The sequence below is a fragment of the Heteronotia binoei genome, chromosome 5 (assembly GCF_032191835.1).
Source record: "Heteronotia binoei isolate CCM8104 ecotype False Entrance Well chromosome 5, APGP_CSIRO_Hbin_v1, whole genome shotgun sequence".
NCBI classification, from domain to species: Eukaryota; Metazoa; Chordata; class Lepidosauria; order Squamata; family Gekkonidae; genus Heteronotia; species Heteronotia binoei.
The window spans coordinates 106,666,341-106,685,537 of record NC_083227.1 but is presented as its reverse complement, the minus strand read 5'-3'; the positions used below and the strand labels follow the sequence as shown (position 1 = coordinate 106,685,537).

At 43.5% G+C, this 19,197-nt stretch overlaps 1 protein-coding gene across 1 annotated transcript in view; it reads left to right on the top strand.

Annotated features, from left to right (window-relative positions):
* Positions 1-12,753, top strand: part of MAPKAPK3 (MAPK activated protein kinase 3) — a 138,839-nt gene extending 126,086 nt beyond the window's left edge. Inside the window, exons 9-11 of the mRNA XM_060239997.1 lie at positions 2,671-2,756; positions 11,485-11,565; positions 11,961-12,753. Of these exons, the coding sequence (XP_060095980.1) occupies positions 2,671-2,756; positions 11,485-11,565; positions 11,961-12,119 (326 nt within the window). The 3' untranslated portion in view covers positions 12,120-12,753. The remainder of the gene's footprint in view (positions 1-2,670; positions 2,757-11,484; positions 11,566-11,960) is intronic.
* Positions 12,754-19,197: the final 6,444 nt, after the last annotated feature.

The window sequence follows — 19,197 nt, the reverse complement described above, 5'->3', positions numbered from 1 at the left end:
CCAGATTTTAATACAGTAATTCAGAGCAAGATGTGTCAGTTACCAAAGACTGTTAAATAAACAAAATATTGCAAGAGTGTTAATGTTTTAAGCAAGTTTGTATTGTACGTAAAAATAATACCTTTAATTGTGTCCTTTATAAAGTTTGTATATCTGCTACCTGGCATTACATTTTATAACATGCACGGCCCAACCCAACAAAATCCCATTTACGTCAGATCAGGCCCTCATAACAAATTTGTATTTATTTATTTATTTTATTTACCTTAAATTTGTATGCCGCCCACTCCACACATGGACTCTGGGCGGCTCACAATCATAACACAGCATTAACAATACCTTATGATTTTAAAAGCAAAACGCATATAAATGATTTATAAATTTAAAACCTTAAAATGGTGCTATAAAATTTCTTACAAGGCAGTCTAGCTTCATTATTATTCTTAATTCTCTGCATTGCTCTATTGGGTGTTCAACACCCCTGCCCTAAGGTGTTAATTGGTATAATCATTGTTAGGAATAAGACCCCTTTGCATCAGCATTGCCAAGCCAGAACTGAGAAGTGGGTTCCAAGTACACATTAGGAAGGGATACAGTTATGATACAGCTATGATAATGGCAATATCCAGAAACCAGTAGGCAGCCCTGATGCTAGAGCTTCTGCCGTTCCAGGCAGAACCCTGCGCCCCGCCTCCCCAGGACACTATCCATGTGTGCAAAGTACGTGTGGCCCAATGACATCACCAGAAGTGATGTCATCGGGACGGTGCACTCTCTGAGCCGAGAAAGAATTCTCAGCCTGCCACGTACCCAGCCCTCTCCTGCTTCAGAGGGAGCTGGGAAGAGTGTGGGGGGCAGAGGTGGGCACCCCCTCCCCTTCCCCACTCACACTGACCCTTAAACACCTGTGGCCACCTACCTTGCCTATTCCCACATGCTGGCCCTGCCAGTAGGAGTCTACCAGGATATTCCATCAAGGACTTAAAGGTCACCATAGTTCAACAGGAACATTTCAAAACCAAAATCCAATGGGAAGCTGCTGAATTGGAATTCATATGTAGATTTGACTAGTCAGACTTGGATTAAATAGGGACTTCGGGTGGTTATCTCATTACCAGAAATGACTGTGTTTCCCTTTCAGGTATTCCATTCAGATTCATCAATAAAAGGAAGTGGTCACGCTCAGCCTGGATTGTGCATTCTACTTTTTTAATGACTTTTGCAACTGCTTTGCATTTACATGGCACTCACTTCCTGCATCCACTCCCCCTTCCCCTTATCACCTATATATCTCTGGCCAGTTTCTACATAACCTCCATGCATTTGATGAAGAAAGCTGTGTTTCTTGAAAGCTTATTCTGCTATAAGATTTGTTAGTCTTAAAGGTGCTACTGGACTCTCTACTGTTTTGCAGCTATGAACATGAACATATGAAGCTGCCTTATACTGAATCAGACCCTTGGTCCATCAAAGTCAGTATTGTCTTCTCAGACTGGCAGCGGCTCTCCAGGGTCTCAAGCTGAGGTTTTTCACACCTATTTGCCTGGACCCTTTTTTGGAGATACCAGGGATTGAACCTGGGACCTTCTGCTTCCCAAGCAGATGCTCTACCAGTGAGCCACCGTCACTGTGAGCTATGATACAGCACGTTCTCCAAGGGTTTATTTTATAGGTATAAATCATTGTCATTTTCCTAACAAGAATTAAGAAGCATGAGTATTCTTGAATTCACATCTCTAGTAACATGTAGCATTTAAATCAGCATTTGCCATATTTCAGTGACTCAAGATTCAAGTAATATTAGAAATTTTAACAATATTTCTGGCACAGCACATTAAGTGCTTCCATGGAATCATAGCGTTGGAAGGGGACCTCCAGGGTCATCAACCCCCTGTACAATGCAGGAAACTCACAAACACCTCCCCCTAAATTCACAGGATCTGCATTGCTGTCAGATGGCCATCTAGCCTCTGTTTAAAAACCTCCAAGGAAGGCGAGCCCACCACCTCCCGAGGAAACCTGTTCCACTGAGGAATCGCTCTAATGATCAGGAAGTTCTTCCTAATGTTGAGCTGGAAACTCTTTTGATTTAATTTCAACCCATTGGTTCTGGTCCTACCTTCTGGGGCCACAGGAAACAATTCCACACCATCCTCTATATGACAGCCCTTCAAGTACTTGAAGATGGTGATCATATCATCTCTCAGTTGCCTCCTCTCCATGTTATGGGGCTAGGAGCTGGAGACACTTGACAACATGTGATAGCTAAGATACAAACTATTTTGACCCGCAGTCCCAATAAAACTTACATGGAATCAAGTCCCATTGAACTTAGTGGCACTTCTGGGTACATCTTATTAGGAACAGGCTGTCAAACATGAGTCTAGAATGACGCATTACAACTGCAAAAGACTGTTTTGCAGCTCAGTATACTTAATTAACTTTCTCCTCCACCAGTTTTCTGCCCTTTTACAGCTCATCTTTAAATGGGGCTATATGCATATTTTGTAGTCATGTGTAGGTGTCAATCTTGTTTTTACCTTGAATGCTGGTTTTAAAAGAGAGTATATGGTGGTCAACAGGTTTTTTTTTAATTTTCCAAGGTTTTGTCCTCTTGTCTGAACTTTGTAGGCATTTGTCATTTATGCTGAACTCTTTTTTTCCCCCCAGCTAAGCAGCTAATTCGTCTGTTGTTGAAGACGGATCCAACTGAGCGGATGACAATTTCTCAGTTTATGAATCACCCTTGGATTAATGTAGGTCCTGCACAATCACTCCAGTGTTTTTATTAAAGTGGGTGGAGCCTTTTCACTTTCAGAACAGTGAAATATTGGCTACCTGCCACTGTAAAGGCGACTGTAACCTAATTTAACCATGAGTCTGCCTTGTGTTAGAATGGCTTGGGCATACAAATATATAATTTCCCCACCAGAGTGTGGGGGAACATTTTTGAGGGGGGAAAGGGTTCTGTGAGTGGCAGCTGAGTACATTACACCTCCACTCTAACTGCTCTCAGCTAGCACTTGCTGTTCATTGCACTGTGCACGCACCCTCCTTCCTTCACGTATAAAAAGTGATGTTACCTCATCAGTGTAGGATTTGTGGAGCACTATTATTAGACATCTGAGGCACCATCGTGCTGAACTGTGTTGATATGAATAGAGAACCTACTGCTTTGAGGGCGTTCTCAGTCTTTGGCACAGATCTAAAAATGCCAGGGATAGGAGGTGGGGGTTGGGAGGTTTATGTGAAGCATACTGAGAAAATAACACCAGAGACTGTTTTTAATGATGATGATGACTAAAAGGCCATGGCAATGCTGAACTGGGCCTCCCTCATCTCTCTCTGTCTCTGTCTCTCTCTCTCTCTCTCTCACTCATATACACACAGAGAGAGATTCACACCCCACGAAGTAGAATTCTTTGCCTCAGGCAGAAGCAAGCCTTTGCTGAGGCTAAAACTCTAAATGTTTCAAGGTGTCTCTGTTGTGTATTTCCATACAAGAATCACCAGCTTTCTGTATTAATTTTGTTTGCCTGCCACTAAGGCTCTGTACATTTACATTAAATATTTAACATTTTACATTTTTAAAAGATGCAGAGAAAATGAAAGAGGTTAAATTTTCCTAAACAGTCCATAAAGAACAGTGCAGCTGACAGATACGTTTTTGCTGTAAAAAAGGGTGCAGCCTCCCAATATTTGTTGGTTCCCTGGCCAATGACCATGGCCAAGAGGTCCCTTTCTCTCAGTAATCATTCCCTGTTCACACTAAAGGAACCTCTTCTGTCCACCTTTTTCACTGCTATCAAGTCTCTGAAGTTCAGTACCGCAGTTGTATGGGCTGTCCTTTCCTTTATATCTTGCACTGATTTAATAAAGTATAAAAGGTTTGGTTAGCTTACATTGCAGTTGCTGTCATTCATAGACCATCAAAAGTTCTTTAAAAACCAAAGGAGTTCTGCCTCACCAAGTAACCATCACTGCTCAGTTTTAATAGGCATGGAAAATGAGGTCAAAAATGTAAACACTTTGTCTGGGTGACAGAGCGAGTTGGTTATTTGATGTAAACTTAAAGTTTGTAAAGAACATAAAGAAGCACTTTGCTTCTTACCAAGACGTAAATCAAAATGAGACTACTTTGAATTTTAGTAACCGTGTGTTGCATAGATAGTTGAATAAACATCAGTGACCATCTATAGAGGTGTGCATATGCACCTCATCAATTGAGTGGTTTACAACAAAGCTTCAATTGCTTGGTTCCAAAGATCTCCCTTTTCCTAAAGAGCAAACCTAGATTGCCACTGCTAGAATGATGATGCAGAGAAAAAGGTTTTTGTTTATTTCAGGTCTCCCTGTTCCTAGTCTAGCACTTAAACCTCTACACCACACATTTCTCAGCAAGGAAATAGTGTAGACAGGGACATTTTTAATTTCCTTCATTTCATTCTTCATGATGAGTTGTAAGCACAGAAGAACAGAAAGACAGCCCAGCTTGACAAAACAATGGCAAAACTTCTCTTTGTTTCAATTAAATTTAAAAAAAATTAAAAATTTAAATTAAAAAAGCTGAGTGAAAAACATAGCAAAACAAGGGGGCCCCACTAGACTCATAGGAGAGAATCCAATTCTCTGCCCCCTCACTGAGCCCAGCATGGAGTCCCGGCCTCCCCAACAGCTTTCTGATGGCTCACCCAGAGTAGCTCCAAGCCACCCGGCAAATATTTCCCTCCTTAACATCACTCTCTGTGGCTTGCCAAGAGCAGCTCCAGGCAAGCTTCAGGGGGCGGGGGAGAGTCTCTGCTGGCTCACCTGGAACTGCTCCAAGCAAGCCAGCAGAGGCTTCCCCCCAGCTGCCTCTTGCTCTCTGTAGCTCACTTGGAACAGATCTGGGAAGCCACAGAAAACAGAGTGGGGAGGCTGCCGCACCTCCGCTATTGGACCCAGCATGGCTCCTGGACTTCTGTGCTGCCAAGTGCAGCATGTCTCCTGGCCTACCGCACTTCTGCTGCCAAGCCCAGCATGGTTCCTGGGCTGCTGCACCAGTGGAATTTAAACCCCCCCACTCAGATTTTTCTCAAACCTAGGGGGTCCCCTGAGTTTGCAGAAACATCTGTTTAGTCTCTGTGTGGCTGTGATCCACAGATTTAGCTATCTGCAGATGGGGCCACAGGTGGATGGAACCTATGCAAAAATGTGTATTGCTGTTTGTTTTAGGCTATAAAGTACCATGAAGATAATTACATAAAAAGGCAATGTATAAATATTTAAATAAATCATAGCCAGGTTTCTTTGGATGGCATATTTTGCCCATGGACTAGCCAACTGTGTGAAGTGCCAAAGAGAAGCAAGAGCAACACCCCCCCCCCCAACCAGTCTAGCTCAGTTTACATAGAGAGAGAAGTCGAAAAGTGAACACCAAGTAGTACAAAACCTGTGCATCTTGTCCTTCCAAGTTCTAGTCTTCATTGGAGAAGTAGCAGATACTGCCATGGGGAACCAAAGGCTTCTCCTGGAGTCATTTTGCGGTTGAGTAGATACAGGGTAGCCCTGTGGCACAGAGTGGTAAAGCTGCAGTACTGCAGTCAAACTCTCTGCTCACGATTTGAGTTCGATCCCAGTGGAAGCTGGGTTCAGGTAGCCGGCTCAAGGTTGACTTAGCCTTCAGTCCTTCCGAGGTCAGTAAAATGAGTACCCAGCTTGCTGGGGAGAAAGTGTAGATGACTGGGGAAGGCAGTGGCAAACCACCCCATAAAAAGTCTGCTGTGAAAATATCATGATGCAACATCACCCCAGAGTCAGAAACGACTGGTGCTTGCACAGGGGACTACCTTTACCTTTTTATACACAGGGTAGAATGCTGATTTGCAGTGGCATACCTAGTGCATTTGACACCAAGAACAGATAATTTTCTAACACCCCCCTCCTCTATCCATCTGGAGTCCCAGTGAGAAAGGTGAACTATAAACAAATGAATGTCCCATAGAACATTGTTGTTGGCGGTCTGTTGGATTCTTCAATGTGGTGCCATCCACTGTCTTATTCTGCTGATACCCTTAGCACACACAAACCCAAGAAAGAGCAGATCTTTTTGAATGCGCACAATCCTGATGCTTACGACATCTTGGAGCAAAGAAGCAAGGTGCTATTTTGGCCAGATGGCCAGGCAGACTTCCAAAGGGCACATTCTTCCTGGCCTGCTAATGTGAGCAACAAGTCAAGCAAATTCACAAGCCCACAGGCTCAATCAGGTCTACTCCTTCACCAAAGTCCTCTTTGGTCCTCACCTGCCCACTCAGGAAGTGCATGGAACTGCGCACACCTGGCCAGGCAATGCTGTGCCTGCTTGGCCAAGAGAAAGGGTTGGTCTCAGAGTGTGTGCTTAAATTCCTCCTTGGTTTGGGGTTCCTAGATAGAATGGGTCCCAGGCTTCTGCAGTTGGGTTACTTTGTGTCAACCCAGCTGCAGATTGGACTGCTGAAAGGAAAGAGGCACTTGCTCACTTCACAGCATCTCTTTGCACACTGAGCAAAGAGATTGTAGAGAATCAGCTCTGCCACCAAATTTCTCCCTAGGATTTAAAGGAAAGGAAAGGTCCCCTGTGCAAGCACCAGTCATTTCCGACTCTGGGGTGACGTTGCTTTCACAACATTTTCACGGCAGACTTTTTACGGGGTGGTTTGCCATTGCCTTCCCCAGTCATTTACACTTCCCCCCAGAAAGCTGGGTACTCATTTTACCAACCTCGGAAGGATAGAAGGCTGTAAACCTCGAGCCGGCTATCTGAAAACCAGCTTCCGCCGGGGATCAAACTCAGGTCGTGAGCAGAGTTTAGGACTGCAGTACTGCAGCTTTAACACTCTGTGCCACAGAGCTCTTATATGGATTTAAAAGGGATGTTTAAACCTTGAAGCCATTCTGCATCCCTGAAAGTTTCCTGGCCTTCCCGGCATAACCAATCAGGTAACCTGATGGAGAAGTGAAGGGACCATTGTCATACCTTCCATCCTCACTTTGCTCAGGTGTGTGCAGGTGAATGGTCCAATGGCTCCTTCACGGTGGAGGGAGGAAAAAGGGCCACCAGATTTCCACCACCTTCTCCAAATGATGCCGCCTGGATTTTTGTCCAAGAAACCCCACCCCCAATATGGGTCACTTCCCCGTTACTCCCTCCCCAGGCTCCCTTCCTTCCTGGATCCTCCACCTCAGAATTGTTGTACAAAAGGAACAATTGGCAGAAGTGATGGGGTGACTGGTGCACTGCTCCTCTGGCCCATTCAACTGACCTGGCGTAATGAATTAATCCATTTAAAAACATTACAAGGAATATCAGAGACTGACTGGGAGAGGAAGTGACACAATCCTTTTTGGACCCTCTACCCCAAGGTGGAGAGATGCCTTTTAAAATATAAGTGCTACGCACAGTGTCTCAGTCTTTCCCAGAACAACTGAAGTTCTTTTGAACTTTAATAGTGTTCCTGAAGTGAATAAAAACCCAGTTTTCCTTTCTTAGGGCTACTGACAATCTGGAGGCATAAAAGTCTTGCCCCTTTAATGGACTCATGTTTGCCAGGTGCTTTTATTGACTTCTCTGCCATGAAAGTTTCAGCTGCCCACACATTTAACCATTGTTAAAAGGGGCAAGAACCTCCCCACAGGTTCTTGACAACCTGACCCTCTCTTCAGAGCAAAGTCCAAAATAAATGGAAATGGAAGAATGAGGAGGGCATCTGACTCGGGGATGTCCAGAAACAAGGGCCATTGCTTCAGATTACTTTCAGTTGCTCAGAGGCCTTTTGGATCTGTGGTGCCTTTATAGCCACAGTAAGCAAGTTTCTAATTTCTAGTACCAACTGAATGTTAAAATGACCATTCTGCATGTGAGAAGCTGCGACCACCTTTGCCTGAAGAAGGCAACCCATTTGCTTTCAAATGAACTGCCCACACCCAAATCGCTCTGCTCTGGGGTACAGTGATGCACCCATCTTATTGCCTGCACTCCAACTGTCCTTGGTACACCACTGTTTTGGCCAACATTATTCACCATGCAATGGGCAAAGAGCAGAACTCAAAAGAGCTTGATTCCCATTTCCTGCTTTTACTTTGTGACCCACACTTATTTCAGTGCATTTACTTTGTTGTAGTATTGTATCACAGTGTACAGACTGTAAGCATTTGAATCCTCATGTGTACTTATGGAAAATTCCATGAGCAGGATGCCAAGGGTACATAGGTGCTGCAAATATGTGTTAACTGGTTAAAGCATCAAAGCTTATACAGTTCTGGAAATTGCAAGTTTATCCACAAAGGGGGCTGAAGTATGTGAATGTATATTCTTGACAGCAGTATTAAATGATAATTTACAACTGAGGTGGGAGGTGTGTGCCATGCTAGTACAGCTTAGTATGTCAGGGTAGAAATATGAAGTTGTGGGGGGAGAAGAGACCATTTCTCTTATTTCATTTAGTCACTGTTTTCAGACTGGGAATGTATAGGTCTCTCGCTTTTACTTAGCCATATCAATGAATTTAAAAGGTAAAGATAGTCCCCCATGCAAGCGCCAGTCGTTTCCTACTCTGGGGTGACATCGCATCATGACGTACTGGAGCTGTATTTGGATCTGGAATTTTTCTGAGATCTTGAATTTTTTCAAGACCAAAAGACCCGAGAGGAAAAAGAAAGAAATTGCACACAAAACTGCGCCCACAGAGAACAGCTGATCCTGGCTGACTTCTCTTGCAGCCTGATTTAAAACAGGATACAAGAGAAGCTAACTCCAAGCTGAGGTGGAAGGGAGCTCTCAGCTCTCGCCAATCCTTGGTTGACTTCTTTTGCAGCCCAGGAATCAGCCCAGGATTGGCCAGAGTGGGAGGAGTTTAAATCAAGCCGCAAGAGGAACCAGCCCCATCCAAGGTGGCATAGAGCTCTCAACTCACACTGCCCCAGCTGATCCTCTCTTGTAGCTCAGTTTAAACCAAGCTGCAAGAGGGGTCAGCCCCAGCCCAAAGCTGACCCTGGGCTGACTTCTCTTGCAATTTAAAATGGGCTGCAGGAGAAGCCCACCAGCCCCAAGCTGAGCCCGCAGAGGCTGCCTTCTGCAGCCTCTTTAATGGTTAAAGGGACTGCAGAAGCCTGACAAACGGCTAAGAGGCAGGAGCAGATTTCTCACACCCTTTGCAGTTTTCAGATTTATTGTTAATTCCCAAATATATCTGGGATTTTCTCAGTCTTCCCCCACCCACTGTTGTTCCCAAGAAAACTTGGATACATTTGGGATGCTGAAATATTTTTGACTCGGGTAGATCCAGATGCATGCTCCTAGTGGAATGTGAGCCTCCTTCACTGTCTCTTAGGCTCCAAGCCAAAACATTTATTTTTACCCAGGTTTCTAAATAAGTTTTACTGTTTTAGTTGTTTTATGGTCTGCTTCTAGCCTGAATACTATTTTACTTGTGAGCCATCTGAAGCAGGCCTCTGAAGAGGCAGCTTGTAACTTCCAGAAATAAATACCCCAGTTTTTCCAATAGATTTCACCTGCTTTTCCTTTCCCAACAATGTGTTACTTGCTTTGACTTTCTTGCAAATTCTGCAGTAAACTTTCTGCTTCACCTCTACTCTTATGCAATCAACCCACAGAATGAGAATAGATTGGGAGGTCGTGACTGACATGGTCATATGCAATTTCAGGAGGGTTGGACAAGATTGTTTGGAGCCTTTGTGGTCTGGCAGTTTAAGCAATAATTACATGTTATGGTTAAACATATGCCTATCCAGTGGGTTTGTAAAGGAAAGTATGTGCAGGTAATTAAGAGCAGAGAAGCAATATTTACAGAGTGGAGAAGTAAATATTTATTTACTTAAATATTTATACTCTGGATTTTATATCCAATGGATACTCAAAGCGGCTTGCAACATGACTGCTCCTCCATTTTATCCTCACAACAATAACCCTGTGAAAGAGTAGGTGCCCCAAGGTCACCCAACAAGCTTCCATGGCAGAGTAGAGATTCAAACCTGGATCTCCCAGCTTCAAACCTGATAGTCTAATCCAGGGGTATCAAATGTTCAGCTCATGGGCCAGAACCGACCCACCCAGGGCTTTAATCAGGCCAATGGGGCTCTTTTCTCCCCCCCCCCTCCACCTCCTGTACTCCCACTTTGAAGTTCTGAGGCTGCCGAAGTTCCCTGCTCTTTTCTGCTGTCTTTGCTGACTGCAACAGGAAGGGGCCCAGATTTTCCAGAAAGATAGGGCCCAGAGACCTTAATGTCAAATCAATTCCATGTTTTCCTTGCAAGTTTGTCTGTGCTGCAGTGTGTTTCAATGGAGTGGAGATCAGTTTCACTGTTCAGTTTTCCTATAGCCAGTTGAAGCTTGTGCTTACTGGAGTTGTATCCTTGTAAATAGAGGGTTGATGCTTTGAGCCATCTTGTCTCTACTCAATGGATCTGAGAACTGGTGCCTAGTGAGTACTCTAATCTGGGAACCCACAGCCAAAGGGGGATATTATGCTAGAGAGCTATTGCCAATCTGAATAGCCCCGGGAGAAGTGGGGGAAGCTTGTAATGCCGTTTCATTGTTTTCCCAGGCTCAAAGCATTTTATATTTTTAGTTTCTGCTGTGATCCTTGTGTCTTTTTTTGAGGCTTTATTTTAAAAATTGCATTGCAAAATCCCACTATTCCCCCACCTTTCCATTTTAACAAAATATCACAAGAGTTTTAAGCATGTTTGTATTTTAAGTTAAAACATAACATCTTTGTGTTTGTCCATGTTCTTCATAAAGTTTATATCTTCACAACCTCACATTACATTTTATGACATGCATGGCCCAGCCCCACGAAGTCCTGTTTTTGTCAGATCCAGCCCTCCTAACAAATGAATTTGACACCCCTGATCTAACCACTACACAGTAGTGGGGTATGAGCACAAAATCTTTTTGCCAGTTCCAAACTGATCCTCCCCAGTAGCTTTTTTTCCTCCACATGTTTTCAAATATGAGCTTTTGAGGACAAACATACCTTGGAAATACTGGGGAAGGGAAAGCTGCTGGGAAGGATTTGAAATGAGAAAGGGATTAAGTGTCTCTTCTCAAAAAGCTTTTCTTTTCTTTTTTTAAAAAAAACAGCACTGAGAACTGTACTTATCCCCTCACAGCACCATCATGAGTAAACAGCCTAACTCCATTTGCTGCAGTGGTCTCAGAAAGGTGTAACTTTGCTTAGGACTGCACTATGAATCACCTCAAAAGATTATAGCTAGAATCCTGTGTAAGTGACAGGCATTTCAGTGATATTAAAATATATCATTTGTGTTCAGCAGTGCAGACAAGTACATTTTCTTTCTTCTGTTCCTTAGGTGACACATTTATGCAATTTTCTTAAGACTTGTAATCATCTTATCAGCAAAAACAAGAAGTAGTGTGGTGCCAAGAGTATCTTTGTTATCTAAGGTAATATTTATATGTTCCTGCTTCTTTGTTTTCTTTAGCAATCCATGGTGGTGCCCCCAACCCCTCTTCACACTGCTCGGGTCCTACAAGAGGATAAAGATCACTGGGATGAAGTGAAGGTAATGTTTGTAAAGATCACTTTCACAGTTTAACACATTTTTATTTCTCAGCATCTCAGATGCATGAAATGTGCTTTCCTTCCTTCCTTCCTTCCTTCCTTCCTTCCTTCCTTCCTTCCTTCCTTCCTTCCTTCCTTCCTTCCTTCCTTCCTTCCTTCCTTCCTTCCTTCCTTCCTTCCTTCCTTCCTTCCTTCCTTCCTTTGCAGTGGTTTACAGAATACACACAACATACTGATTAAGATGTTTCCTGTATTCATGCAAGATGGGTTGGGGGGGAGAGGTGTAATTTTTGGTTCACAGAAGTTGAAGAGGTTCTGTTACAAGGGGGTTCTGTTTTTGTCAGAGCATAATGCAAGCTGACACTATGTTTCATTGTTGTCCCCTGTGGGTTTCAGGAGGAGATGACTAGTGCTCTGGCTACCATGAGGGTGGACTATGACCAGGTAAAAATCAAAGATTTGAAAACATCTAACAACCGTCTCCTCAACAAACGACGCAAGAAACAGAAACAAGGAGGCACCTCTTCATCATCTCCTGGATGCAATAACCAATAAAGAGAAGAACATAATATCAGAAGGAACAATTAGTCCAACTGACTTCAGCTCATTTTACTACCAAAAAAAAAAAGGAATAAATCACTGGAATAGTGAAGTGCGCCTGTGCTAAAAGAGTTGATGAACTGTGGCATACAACATATGATGTTCTGAAACTTCTAGTTGGGTATTGGGTTGTTTTTGTTTGTTTTTCAAAATGGATTTTACTTGTTTTTTACATTATAGTAAAGAGAGTTCTGTAAGAGTTCCAGAAGACCACAGAATTCCAGTGAAGCTTTAGATTAGTATATGGCACTAGAAGCAATGCAAATTTAGTGCTTATTCACAACAGCACAATCTTGCCAAGGCTAATCACTTTTTTAGTTCCATAGATTTCAGTGGAAGAGAATTAAACATGTATTTAGTTCATTATCCAATTGAATTAGGTGGAATATAGAACTGCTTAACTTTGGCTGGGTTATGTTCCATGTATTTCAGCAACGAGGGACTACTTTTTCCCATGATATAATTCTGAGTATCAGAGAGGTCAGAGTATTTCAAGAGCTCTGACAACAGCACACTGACAATTGTGAGGAATATAAGGTCTTTTACATCTCCCTGTGTTATCTTAGTACATTTTCATATTCCAACAAACTCATGTTATATCTGACTGTTTCATTTCTAGGATTAATGCCGACAACTTGCGCAGTATCCATTGAACGAGGAAAGCATTGTTTTTTGCTTGCAGTCCCAGCACCTAGGAGAGGGGAGAGGGTAGCAAAGGTGAAGGATCCTTCCTGCAGCAACCCCTCAGTAAAACACAGTCACTCTCAATCTTTTGGAATAAAATGGCCACGAGTTTATGGGTTACAGCTGTAGGAAGCCTTGACACAGCATACGATGGGTAGATACTGGCATCAACTGACCCATCTGCAGTCTCTGTACCCCATCCCATCCCAGACTGTTTGTTGGGGTAGGGGCGAACCATGGGATGGCAGGATGGCAAATTCCACAAGGACAATCATCATTAAGTGGTTTTACACTTGAATGTGAGGATAACCCACTGGCAACCCCCAAGCTGGATATGCTCCTTGAAAACCCTCGCACCAAGATCCTTTAAGGGGATATCCACTTGCAGGAAAAATGGGCATGCAGGCTGGTTTCCTAAAATGGATCTTGCCCCACGCTGATCCTGCTGTAGGTTGTGACAAATAAATGAAGCAAATACACTTGAACAGGAACCTAACTCACACATCCTCCTTCACAGTACCCTTCCCCCAGCAATGACAACCTGCAAACTCCCACATGCATTCTTACACTAAGGCATTAACATTCAGGGAGGTAGGCCTCGGATTCAGCAGGAGCTCCCAGGAGTGCAGCTCTTGAACCTTTCTGACGGTTCCCCCTCCTCCTCCCCACCTTGTCCACTGAACAGTAGGTGCAGCTGCATAACAATCCCTGGATGAGCTCTACCACCTAGGGAGGGATGGGTGAGCAAGCGATTCTACACAGCCATGTGAGCTGGCTGAGATGCATTATATCCCCCCAGGGGCCTCTCCTCATGGCCTAGTTCAGGCCCATTATAGGCCCTCCTGGGAGGGGGTGGGCCCAATTTTCACACCCTTGCAGCAGCCTGGCCCCCAGCTGTCCACATAGCCTGTCCTTCCTTCCTGGACACAGCCAGCTATGGCTGCCGCCACCTCCACTGGCTCTCCCTACCACTGCAGGACCACAAATGAGACCCATGGGTAAGTTGGGTCCCCAGCTTTCAATAAAATATTTATAACTCAAGCTTTCAGACTTGTTTCTGTATTCAGAAATCTGCTACACCAAAAGCACATCATATAGGAAAGTTTGAGAGAATCATAATATGTACATATTGTACATATTGCACACACTTTTGTTTGGTGTAGTGGTTAAGTGTGCGGACTCTTATCTGGGAGAACCAGGTTTGATTCCCCACTCCTCCACTTGCACCTGCTGGAATGGCCTTGGGTCAGCCATAGCTCTGGCAGAGGTTGTCCTTGAAAGGGCAGCTGCTGTGAGAGCCCTCTCCAGCCCCACCCACCTCACAGGGTGTCTGTTGTGAGGGGAGAAGACATAGAAGATTGTAAGCCGCTCTGAGTCTCTGATTCAGGGAGAAGGGCGGGATATAAATCTGCAATTCTTCTTCTTCTTCTTCTTCTTCTTCTTCTTCTTCTTCTTCTTCTTCTTCTTCTTCTTCTTCTTCTTCTTCTTCTTCTTCTTCTTCTTCTTCTTCTTCTTCTTCTTCTTCTTCTTCTCTGCAGATAAACACAACAGAGCATTTGGCTCCAGCTCCCCTGTACATGTTCATACAACAAAAAATGTGTGTAATCAGTATGTATTAAGATGTAGCAGGTTAATGTCCTTGGCACATAATTTTCTCAGTGACATTTCCAGTAGTCGATTTGTTATTTTCAAATTTTAATACACAAATAGCATATGATTTCAGTTGAAAGAACATCCTATACTGACCTGGAGAAGCTGGGAGGGCACTGTTCTTTATAAAAACAGAGATCTGACTTTCCAGACCCTTTGTTACAAAGAGGGTTTTTATTAAATGTAGAGTGCTGATTTCTGTCATCTGCCATTTTATCCATTTTATAATAATTAGACATAACAAACATCCTATGATGTAGCAGTAAAAATATATATATATATTTTTAATGACCATGTCACCGGTGTTCCTAAATTCAAGGAATCACCCATGCACAGAAGGGTGTTGATCTGGATATGCACATCCTCTCATGTTAGGTATAATTTGCTGATGTAATTTGTCAGATACTTTCCTACTTGTTATGCTGTAGATTTTGATCTGGTGAAATGTAAGGAGGGGATTAAGTTTCTCAATACTTACAACTGGAGACTTTTCTCAGGATTGTGGATGTTCCATCATGGTGGTAAATGCACCAGGAACATCAGCTGTGCCAAATAAAGGATAGCTGCCCAAGTTTTTCCATGCCAAATGTCGTGTTTGTCTAGTCACATGTCAGCTATTTTTTTCAAGGCATTCTATCATGTGTAGGCTGTTCCCATGACAAGGGTGTGCACATGATGCCACTATTCCAAAATGACCAAGGTGGCTGTTAATATGAATCTGCCATGAACATCTCCATTGACCACTCAGTGCCTCTCTTTGAGCTGCAGGCAGATGTTTGGACTGATTTTAAGGAGCACTGGATAAAACTGTTCTTTGTTAAATATTAATATTTTACAAAACTAATAAATGGTGCTTTTGCTATTTTTTTTCTTAAGGGGGCCTGCTTTTTCACTGTGATTAATTTGTAATGGGACCCTAAACCAGTTTAGTCTATAGAGTTGAAATCTTTCCCAGCCCTGCAGCAAAAAAGACTGCATTTGGCCAGATAATGGAAACCTAATTTGAAGGATTCACTTCAGCCCAAAAGGACTGCTATACAGTTGATGTTTTATCTTCTAATTAGCTTAAATGTTGATTTATAAGTTAATAGTAAATGTTAAGTAAGATTAGCAGTACAATGCAACATAGAGTAACATCCTTCTAAGTTCATTGACTTCAGTTGACTTAGAAGGGTGTAATTCTACTTAGGTTTGCACAGTTACTAAACTAAAACTGGTTTTCTAACCACACATATTGTTTTGTATGTAGTTTAAAATGGGCCTTGGAATAATAGGGACAATCCTGGCTATGGTTAGGAGTTTCCATCCCCCCCCCCCCCCCCCCCCCCGCAAAATCCTGTATGTCCCTTTTGCTGCTTTGGCCTTGCCTTGCCTGTCAATACAATTATCTATTCAGCTACTCTGGAGTGTCATTCATCCAGGGGGTTTTGCTTTCTGGAGTTATTTCTGCAGACCATTCACCTAAAGACTTATTTCTTTGTAAGAAAGAGGAGGAGGAGGGGATTTATACCCCGCCCTTCACTCAGTCTCACACCTTCAGTTGTCCTTCAATTGCACTATAATGTTTGACAAACTTGGATGAACATGCCAGCTGAGCCTTTCACAGTATATGCTGAGCAAGATGAACACCAAACACACATTTATTTCTGAAGATTACTAAGTCACAGTTTTCTTCATTAATTGTCTGTCTTTCTCAGAAAGACTCAGCGTGGGTTACAGAATTATAAAACAATGCCATGAGACCTGTATTGTGCATCCAGTAAATAATGCAATATGAAGGGAGACGGAATTATTAAACAGCCCTATTCTGTTTATCTAAAAAGTGCCCTCTTGAGCAATTACATTTCCCACTATCCTATTCCCTTTATAAGAATGCCCCTCTGAAAAGTTCCATTTTATACATTTCACAGTGTTATGGAAGTATGAAGACTCCTAATCTTGTCAAGCAGGCCATTCTACCAGGGGAAGCCACAACAGAGAATGTACTAGTATAGGAGCTGTTGTTCTCTGGTGGTCCAATGTGGGGAAGTACTAGCCTCTAAAAGGATGAAGCTCCTCTCTGGAAGAAGGCAGGGCCACTAGCCTTTTTTGGTGACTCCAGGTGGATTATAGAACAACCTTCCCAGGGAGGTGTGTCTGGTCACCTCACTTTTCTTTAGGAGAAAGTTGAAGACTTTTATTTAGAACCATGTTTGATCCATTTAGTGGAATTGCCATCTGGGCTATCTCTTGGAGAGTAGTTTTTCTAAGGGGGCTCTTTGGGAATAGGTAGGACTAGGTAGGTAGCCTTCTGCATTCTAAGATTAGGTAGCCGGTTGTCTGCATTCTGCCAGTATTGGATACTGGAGTAGACATATATTGTCTATTTAGGGTTAGGATAGCTTTTAAATTGTTTTAGTTAGGTAGAGTTAGTTACATATGATTAGTTTTGTCTTACTTGGAGGGATCCCTAGTAAGCTGTGAGGTTTGGCTGGATGGGAGGGACATTTTATGTCAGGTTTAATAGATTTTACTCTGCCTGTTATTAGATTAGCTGTCCTACTGGAACCAGTCACTGCACTTATAGACACCATCTGCTTTTAGTATTGCACCTTAAGAGTTTTGTTGCCACATTGTTCCTTCTAGATGCTTAGTGCTGTCTGGTTCAGACCAATAACACCTAGCAGGGGAGATCATGGTAGGGCCAGGGACACCAGTAATGGTGAGGCAGGGAAGATATGATGGTGAGTCAAGGTGGTGTAGGTGAAGAAAATGGAGATATCAGAACACTCGGTCCCCTTCCTGCCTTCATCCCATCCCGAGAGATACCACTTGTGGGGCTAGGAAGAAATGCCCTTCTTTGACACTGGCATTGTGCTATACCAGGTCTATGTCTTCCAGAATTATCTGTTGGAATAAAATGTAGACCTGGCATGCATGACTGAGACCTGGGTAAGAGAGGATGAGTCTGTTGCCTTGAACCAGCTTGCTCCCCCAAATTTCTTGATACTTCACCAGTCCTGGACTAATGGACAGTGGGGGCAGGAGAGAGTAGCACTGTTCATTTGGGAGACTTCTTCAGGGCACTCCCATGATGAAAATAGCCAACATTGAGTATGTTGGCCTAGTGCAGAAAGCCGAGGAGAGTTTGGTTATCTGGCTGGTCTAAAAAAAAGGTAAAGGTAGTCCCCTGTACAAGCACCAGTCATTTTCAACTCTGGGGTGACGTCGCATCACAATGTTTTCACGACAGACCTTTTTACACGGTGGTTTGCCATTGCCTTCCCCAGTCATCTACACTTTTCCCCCAGCAAGCTGGGTACTCATTTTACCGGCCTCAGAAGAATGGAAGGCTGAGTCAACCTTGAACCAGCTACGTGAACCCAGCTTCCGCCGGGATCAAACTCAGGTGGTGAGCAAAGAGCTCGGACTGCAGTACTGCAGCTTTACCACTCTGTGCTACGGGGCTCCCTGGCTGGTCTACCAACCACCTAACACACCAGCAGATACCTTGTGTGGCCTACTAGAGGCCATGTCTGCCTGACATTACACTGCTGACTCATGTTCAGTGTATGGTCTACTAAGATCTCTAAAACCTTTTCATACAAACTTCTGCCAAGACAAATGTCTCCCATCCGATAATTATGCATTTGATTTTTCCTACCTAAATGCAGAACTTTACATTCATCCCTGTTAAAATTAATTTTATTTGTTTTAGCCCAGTTTTTCAGCCTGTCAAGATCATCCTATATCCTGACTCTATCTTCTAGTATATTTACTACCTCTCCCATCTACATATTTAATAAGCAATCCCTCTATTCCTTCATCCAAATAATTTATAAAGATGTTGAACAAAACAGGTCCTTGTACAGATCTGGTTCCAGGACAGATCTGCCCCCTTGCCCAGTTGGTACAGGTGGGTTATCATCAGTATGTTGAAGATACCCAGCTCTGTTGGCAGAAGGCCAACCAGGCTCTGCCCCGGAGGTGTTAACCAGGACATTACAGACCATGGCAGGATGGCTTAAACAAAGTTGAATGAAACTTAATCCAACAAAGAGGTCCTGTACCTGAGTCGTGGGTATCTGAGATCAGGAATCTGATTACCAACCCTCAACGTGATGCCTTTGGTGCCGGCACCAAGGGTGAAGAGTTTAGGGGTTATCCTGTATTCCTCCCTTTCCTTGAAGGCCAGGTTACTACTATTGCTAGATCAGCCTTATATCATCTTTGGCTGGTCAAGCAACTTGTTCCCTATCTCACTTCCCAGGACTTGGCTACCTTGATCCATGCAATGGTCACTTCAAGGCTAGATTGCACAGGGCTGCCCTTGAACTTGACCTGGAAATTGCAGCTGGCGCAGGGAGGGATGGTGGCTCAGTGGTAGGGCATCTGCTTGGTAAGCAGAAGGTCCCAAGTTCAATCGCTGGCATCTCCAAAAAGGGTCCAGGCAAATAGGTGTGAAAAACCTCAGCTTGAGACCCTGGAGAGCCACTGCCAGTCTGAGAAGACAATACTGACTTTGATGGACCAAGGGTCTGATTCAGTATAAGGCAGCTTCATATGTTCATATGAATGTGGCGGTATGTGTGCTGACAGCTATGCCTGTGTGCACTGGCCACCTATAGAGTACCGTATCCAGTTCAAAGTTCTAGTGCTGACTTTTAAAGCCTTATATAGCCAGGGACCTACATATCTCAGGAACCATCTCTACCCATAT